Here is a 7,961-nt window from a genome sequence, read left to right on the forward strand (position 1 = left end):
TCTTGTGTGTCTGGGAGTGGAGGGCCAGGCGTTAGCATGTTTTGTCTCAAACATGACACTGTTGAGACAGGAAAGATGTGATCAGAGGAGAGGATCTGGCAGAGCACTGAGCCAGCTTCCTGCTCACCTTGACAGGGGCACTCAGCCCCCTCTACTCACTTCCTGGCGGAGGGCTCAAGGGGCTGGCTGTGCACAAGCAAACAAAACACTGCGAAAAATCTATTTTACACTAACAGCTTGCACCAGTTTAACTATAAACGGAAGGGGATCAGGGCCCCTCATTCTTTTTTCTCTCTCTCTCTTTCACTTACTGTTTATCCAGACTATCCACGCAGGGGATCAATGCAGGAGCTAAGGACTGCTGATATTCTTTGTTCTCTCCCTGTTCTGTCTTTATCCCTCTCCTCCCCTGCTTTGCCTGCAATATTCTACTCAGTGCTGAAGTTTGTTGTGGGAGCAGGAAGCTTTTGCAAAGGTGGTGTGGCTTGTTAGTCAACACCTTTGAGGAGTGGTGTTGTGACTTGCTAACCAGCACCTTAGGTTATGTGTTGTGGCTTGTCAGCCACCACCTTTAAGAATTTGTTGTGGGAATTGAGAACTTACTGAACTGCACAAAACTAAGAGTTTCTTAGCCATCATCTTTGAGAAGGCGTACTGTTAGAATTTCAGGGCTTGTTAGCCCACATCTTGTGAGTCTAAGCAGGGATCTGGTTGCCAGAGTTAAGGCGACTGCAAAATAAAGTGTGACACATGGTCCAGTGTCTTGTTCAGCCTGACAAGAAGTTACAACGAGCGTTGTGCCCGCTACAATCGTGGTCATGGCACTGGTGCACCAGCAGATGCAGACACCTTGTCCTGTTTGGTGCAGGACGTTAGCTGGATATAGCAACATATCCAACAAGAAACAAATCCGCAAGAAATATGCCCAGTTTAAATTAGGGAAAGTTCAGATTGACAAAGCACAACAATCAGTCTGGCTGGGACAAAAACATTGTCATTTCTTTCTCTTTTGAAATGTGCCTGTCTTCCTAATGAGCACATGCAATTAAGAGTTCAGGGTTGCTTTTACATCCAAATGTGTCCAAGCAGGGTATCAATGCCTGTACAGAAAATGCCCTTCAGACAAAGCCAGAGGAAGATAATACAAGCAGAAATTGAATGATTTCTTGGGACAGTGGAAACACAACTTGGCAACAGTTGTGGATGTATTTGATGACTGGCCTCAGCACAGTCTGAGATTAATGGTATTTTGGAATGAATAAGCAGGTTGTTGATTTAGGGCCATATTGCAGTGTGAGCCCACAAATACCATTCAAGTCAATTACTTCAAAACTGATGAAGCCCATAAAATGAGCAATGAAATTCTTCCTACTGTATAACTGCTAAACAAAATCTCAATGACCTTATTTGTGAAGACACAACCAGTTTATCTCCACTTGAAGAAAGTAGAAGGCAAAAGTACAGTGAGTTACACTGAAGTTACCCAACAAGTTGCAAAGATGAAAATGCAAAGAAGATTTTAGTTTCCTGTTGGTTTGGATTTCAAACAAAGTGACTTGACAAAATTGCCAAAATTCATATCTGACCAATTTTGGCTTTATGGTGTTTACGTTTAGCTGCCACAGATGATACAAAGATTGAATCAACAGTAATGATAATACCCAAGGCATCTTGGCAGATCTAACCTGTAATTACTGTGCTATTGAAAGCCATAACAATTGTCAATGAAAGCTATTTGGAACTGAACAGATACAGAATTATTACCTCTATATAGAATTGCAATTGGACTCTTTAAAAAACAAAATGTCTGAAACAGAAGCACATTATTCCAGCCTTGTTTCACTGCAGATTATTATCCTTTAACTATACCATTTTCCTAAATAATCAAACACAAGACAAATGGTATTTTTAGTACCTGTAGGACTTTGTACTACAACAATTTTTTTGCACATTTAATAAAAATATAGAAAAAATGCCACCAAAAAGATATTTTCAAAGTCAAATGTTATTTCTACTTTAAAAAACTAACCAAGTTTTATGATTTAGTTTTTAGAACATACTTAAATGACAAGATTCTATTCTTTTGTCTGCAGTAAGCAAATGTAACAACAGAAATTTTTTAAAAAGAAAAAACAAATAGAGACAACCCAAATTATAGGTCAGTGAAATTATAAATAAAATTACTTTTAGCATCCAATATAGAAAAGGGCTTTTTACAGATCAAAGAAATCTGAAAATACACAAATACTGCCCCTCCAAGAAGTATATCTTGTAGATCTAGCAAATTGATCAATATCAAGTAATTTTAGAAAATCTTTTCCTACGGTTTTATCTTTTCCTATTAATTTGTAAGCATCCACTGAATGCTGTCAGACTGAGCTGCTACTATCTCCTTGGAATGTGGGAGGGTTTATCCTAAAATTAAGAAAGGGGAGTCTTTGCTCATATCCATCTGCAAGGAAGCATTGCACAAATTTATTTCACATTCATCTATAGCACTACTCTCCAAAAAGGAAGAAAAATAAAATAATTTGTTACGAGAATAAATGGCCAGATTTTTTAAATGTTTCTTCTTCAGGAAAAAAATTTCTGTGTCTAAATTCCAATTACACTATTTAGCCAGAAATGGAAATAGACATCTGAGTCATTGAGTGCAATCCTTGGTACCCAACCTTCCCCTCCTGTAGCTAACTCCCTGAGCCTGCTATAAACAGTGACATGTCCTAACCTACCCCTCTGCTAGAAGGCTGAGCCCATCTAATTTTCCAGCTCCAGACTGAATTTATTCACAGTCACACCTGTTTGGATTTATGCTGGCAATCGCTTTCAGGACAAGTGTTCCAAATCTCATCAAGATAAATAGTCTTTCAGCAAAATCATCACCTACAGCATTACGGAAGAAAGAGATTTAAAACAATCTTTCTGAAACACAAGTCAAGCTATTAGTTTTTGCCATTTTTATTTCAAATTATACCTATATGTTAATTTGAAAAGTATTACTTGACCTCTCTACATATTTCATGTGCATTTTATGTACATTAAAAAATTAAACTTTTGTTTTCTCTTTTCTCTACTTTTGTACTTTCATTTCCTACCAAATGATCTCATGTCCCCTTGCACCATTCTTCATCAGGCCTCTAGAGCACAACTCTGCAGACAGCATATGAGATTGGGGCTTAATGATTTTCTTTGTCTCCAAAGACTCCCCTGAGATCTGCTTGTTCCTCCCCTCCTTCTACAAACCCTTGCACAGCCTGTGCAATCTCCCACATCCCTCCCTCAGCTTCTGGAGATTCCACAGTGAGATTCAAGTAGAGTAGCAAGATGAGTGTAAGAACTCAGTCTATGTTGGCTCTGTCCCTTTACTTTCTACTTACACTTTTCCCACAGTACTCCTATTAATTTTAAATTTTTCAGTCTCTTTTCATCAGTGTCTCCTCCTACCACTCTGCCACACTGTGGTGTGCCTAAGGAGACAGCAGACAAAAGATGTGGGATTAGAGACTGCTGCCAGAAGTAACTCAGAGTAGCTGCCCTCAGTGTGCCATCCCTGGCTGGGCAGTGACATTTCAGGCGAGGTGTATTGGGCAATGCCACCAAGACAAACATGGCCATTGCTCCAAATGAATGATTGATGACTCAGCTGGGGCAGCAACATGACAAGGTCTAAAACATGAGTGACAGTCTAAGATTAAAGTCTACACGTGACTTCTGATGTCTCTCCAAGGCAGCAGTGCTGTCTACAGCTCCAAAGAGCAGAGGGGATTCGGAGACTAACGGGATCACTGTAGCTCGGAAGGACCTCAGGATCCTCTTCACCCCCTGCTCAACCCTCAGCAGGTTCCTCGAGGTCAGGGTGGGGTCCATTTGGGAATATCTCCAACAATGGAGGTTCCACAACCTCTCTAGGAAACCTTTGCAACTGTTTGACTGTCCTCATAGCCAAGCTTTTTACTGTCCACCACCACCCTTTATTATTTTTTTTTAGTATGTTTTTATGTTCCTTTTCAGGATCAAAGACAACCGATGAGCACAAATGAAGTTAAGTAAATAAATCAGTAGAGGGGGAAAAAAGAAAAAGAAAAATGATAGCACAGATCTTCTAATTTAACTAATTATATTTTACCTATTGAAATTTCTCTGGTTACCTCAAGACTGGCACAATTCTTAGGCTGGAGAGTTGTGTTCACAGGCCCAAGCATTATGTTGTAGGAAGCAACAGGGAATCCAGCTCTGAGTGCAATCTCAAAATTCCCGTTATTTTTACATTGGTGCCATGCAAAGTCGTGAAGTGAACGCAAACAAGCAACACTGGGTTAGAACTTGGTTTATAATCTAATGAACAAACGTTTTTAAAGCAGTATAAACAATCTTTAGTCCTGCACTTGCTTCACTTTATCATCAAAACCAGCAACACAAACCTTTAAACAAAAGGTCTGTAAGACTGGCTCCTAAATTTCATCTAGTTTGCACAATGACTATTTTTCTAATAGTTTTCAGTTTCTGAGTCAGATATTTACACATAGATGCTGTTGCACTCCCAACACTGCAACAATTCAACCAACACAGAATTTGATTTTTTTTTTTCCCAGCACCTATGATGATGAGAAGAGCTGATCTGAAAACCTATAATGTGCTCTTTCTACTTCAGGGCAAGCATTAAGCGAAATTTGTCTGCTCAAAATTAATTTGGGGAAGAGAGAAAGTGAACAAAGACTTCCAACACTGCTTCATTTAATACCTGGTCATTAGGGTATATATAAGAAACACAGAGAAAATCAAGCAATGTGCAGTAATGGCCTCTGCACCTCCAAGTGGTGTGATATGAGGTCCAAGCTATAGGCCATGAAGGGAAATAGAAAGATTCCCACTTACTTCATTACACATTTTTCCAAACACTTGTTCACAAACTTTTATATGATATCAGGGCATATCACTTAAGGACCCAAGTTTAAAATAAGCTTAGCAATACTTAAGCACTAACTCCAAAACTTAAAAGTAAACTCCAAAGAAAGCACATGTAATTTGGAAGAAAGAAAAAAAAAAAGAAAAACAAATGAAATCAAAACAAAAGCCAAAACACAAAAAACAGAAAGTAAGTAAAACATATGTATATATCTAACTATGGGGGAGAATTATTTTTTTTTAAATCATATTTATCCAAGAAAAAGAAAACATAGTTAGACAAAACCATTACTCAGTAATTACCAGGTAAATTTTACCGAGTTCAGAGCCTGTGTTAAAAAAAAGATTAGACATTTATTTTGTACCAGGAAGCACCCTGATGATAAATCCTGCTAAATACATGATTTCAATATCATATGCTATAAGTATTGCTCAGCATCAGCTGAGATCAAAATACAGTATTTCACTTCATTCATACCAGAAAAATGATACACTGCCTTGGGTGCATGACTTCCCTTTAATTCAAATAAGTCCTTTCCCCATTATGTCTCAGCCAATTGATAAAAGCACCAGCATGTGATTTCAGATAATTTTATTTACTACTGTCCTGCTACCCAAATGAAGGATTTTTACTAAGGGGCTGGGGGATGGGACAAGGGGGTCACATCGTTCTTTGTCAACTGCAGCCCAGGATTTATGGCACCATCTATAGCGCAGATTAAACAAAGTACTGTTGCTCCTGACATATTTACCTTAAAACATACTTTAGGCAACTTTTGCAATGCCTTTGGCTTGCTTTCTGTTGCTTTTTTAGGCTTCTAAATGACACTTCAGGACACAGGAAAAAAGAAACATAGTAAGAAAAGTAACATTTAAAAGAGTAAAAAATAAATCCAAACCAAAATACCCAACTTCTAAGCATTTCCATAGGTATAAGATGGTGTGCCCAGCAAAGGCTCAGGGTAAAAGCAGCATTTAAAACTGAGTGTGAGGGACAGAAACTGCAAAAACCAAGGGTTTTTTCTGACTTACATTGCTCCCAGCAGGCTGTTGCCATTCCCTCTGCAGGGCTCTCACTGGCCAGGGATATCACATGACAGCGAGAACCAAAATAGAAAAGTCTCGGGAGCAAGGAAGCTGAACCAGAAACACATTTACGAGGGAAGACGTATCGTGGGCACGATAACAAGCCCTGAGGAGCAGAAGGTGGTAAATTTAGATGGGAACCTGGGCTGTGCTGAAAAATGGGTAATGCCTTGAACTTAGCAATCCGGCATGGGCTACGCTTTCAATACATGGGAAATGTTCATAAATCTCAGCCTCTGTCTGCACGTAACTAAACCTGTTAACTGTACTAGTAAATCACCAGACCTTAAAAGAAAATAAGATCTATCAAATTTTAAAATAAATCTATTGATGTTTAAAAAAAGCCTCCCACCGTCGGAACCATTTTCATCTTCAGGCTAAGGTTTCTAGCAGGTTTCTTTTTGTAGAGAGGAAGCAATTTTTTTAAAAGCACATGCTCTTAAGATAATTGGGTGAGCTGTAAACATATTTCAAAGATTACTTTCGGTTCTTTCCCGAAGAAAAAATACGGTTGCAGACCTATATGCTTGTAAAACATCGCCATGAATCTATAAATCTAATAATCTAACCATAAAGACATAAACAACGACGCAAAGAGTCTGAGTCAAAAGCTGAACAAATGAGTCAGTGACCAAATGCAAGTTCTCTCCAACAACAAAATATACTCTGATTTTAAGGCTGCTGTTCAGTTATCCCTGTTAGAAAATTAGCTCTTCCAGTTTTGTAAAGCTTGTAGGAAATAAATTCCAGCAAAATATTGTTCTTGGGATTACAGAAAATACAAGTTACCTTCTGTAACAGCCACATTTTTCACCGTTTCCTAGTCATTGGAAATTAGATTGTTACAATTTTACATTCTATAAAATGTCAAGCATTTCCTTGTTTCTCGTGACTCTCAGGACAGTTATTGCAGAAAGTGGGTTTGCTGAAAAATGCAAACAGCAGTAGAGAAACTGTGATCAAAGAAAAGAGAAATCTGCTGCATATCTTAACAGCACAAGGACAAGAAACAATTTCTTGTTCTAATCCTTAAATGCAATCACCCTCACCTTGCAGTCAAAAGGCAAAAATATTGAAAATCCCACCCTTTCAATGCAAATGGCTCACAAGACCTCCTGGATAAACAGAGGAGTAGAGAATGAAATTCAAAATCCTACATTTTCCTTACTCTGCATGGAAAAAGAAAGAAAATAATATGAACAAAAGTTAAGAAACCAAATTATTCTCTTTTCATTAAAAAAACCCCAAACATACAAAGAGAATTTTTCTTAATAATAAAATCTCAGATTAAATTTCCCAGAAAGAAATGTACACATGTATCAAAATATATACATCATTAGAGAATATCTTCAATCAAGACAGATAACTTGATACAAAAAAAAAAAAAAAACCTGTTTTATACTGCAGGATATCCCAATACTTAAACTGAGTTTTCACAAAGTGAGGTAGAAGTCCACATAAACATGGTAGCATTAAAAGTCTCCTTGTATCTTCCCTGTTCTTATTAACAGGTGTGAAAGGAAACATGAACATTGAATCAAAGGAGTAGTAGTAGTATAGAAGTATACACCAGAGCTGTTGCCATGGGTTTATTTAAATATAAAGAAAATCTTTCAAAAACAAATTCTGAACTATTTGGCAAGATATTTTTCTGGAAAAAGAAATGCTTTTGAAAAGCATAGTACATATTGCCATGTACATGCTTCCAAGTATTCTACCAGGTACATGACTTCTATCACAGTGGTTTTAGGAGAAGCTTTGCATCATTGAAATTGTGCCCTTTTGTAGGTAATGTGGCAGAGCTGAAGTGGATGGAAGCCTGCCATTGATCATGGTGAGAGACAAAGCTGGGCACTGCTCTAAGTACACAAAATACGCAAAACAGTAGATTCTGTCATAGCTCTTAAAATTACTACAGAAAATTGGCTTCAGCTACCTCTTGTTCATTGATTTCAGAAACCTGCATGAAA

At 37.9% G+C, this 7,961-nt stretch overlaps 1 protein-coding gene across 1 annotated transcript in view; it reads right to left on the minus strand.

Annotated features, from left to right (window-relative positions):
• Window positions 1-5,965, minus strand: part of ESR1 (estrogen receptor 1) — a 160,027-nt gene extending 154,062 nt beyond the window's left edge. The window contains exon 1 of the mRNA XM_085055828.1: window positions 5,938-5,965. Coding sequence (XP_084911954.1) covers window positions 5,938-5,962 — 25 coding nt within the window. The 5' untranslated portion in view covers window positions 5,963-5,965. The remainder of the gene's footprint in view (window positions 1-5,937) is intronic.
• Window positions 5,966-7,961: the final 1,996 nt, after the last annotated feature.

Source organism: Lichenostomus cassidix, chromosome 3, assembly GCF_008360975.1.
Source record: "Lichenostomus cassidix isolate B80296 chromosome 3, HeHo_3.0, whole genome shotgun sequence".
In the NCBI taxonomy this organism is placed as follows: domain Eukaryota; kingdom Metazoa; phylum Chordata; class Aves; order Passeriformes; family Meliphagidae; genus Lichenostomus; species Lichenostomus cassidix.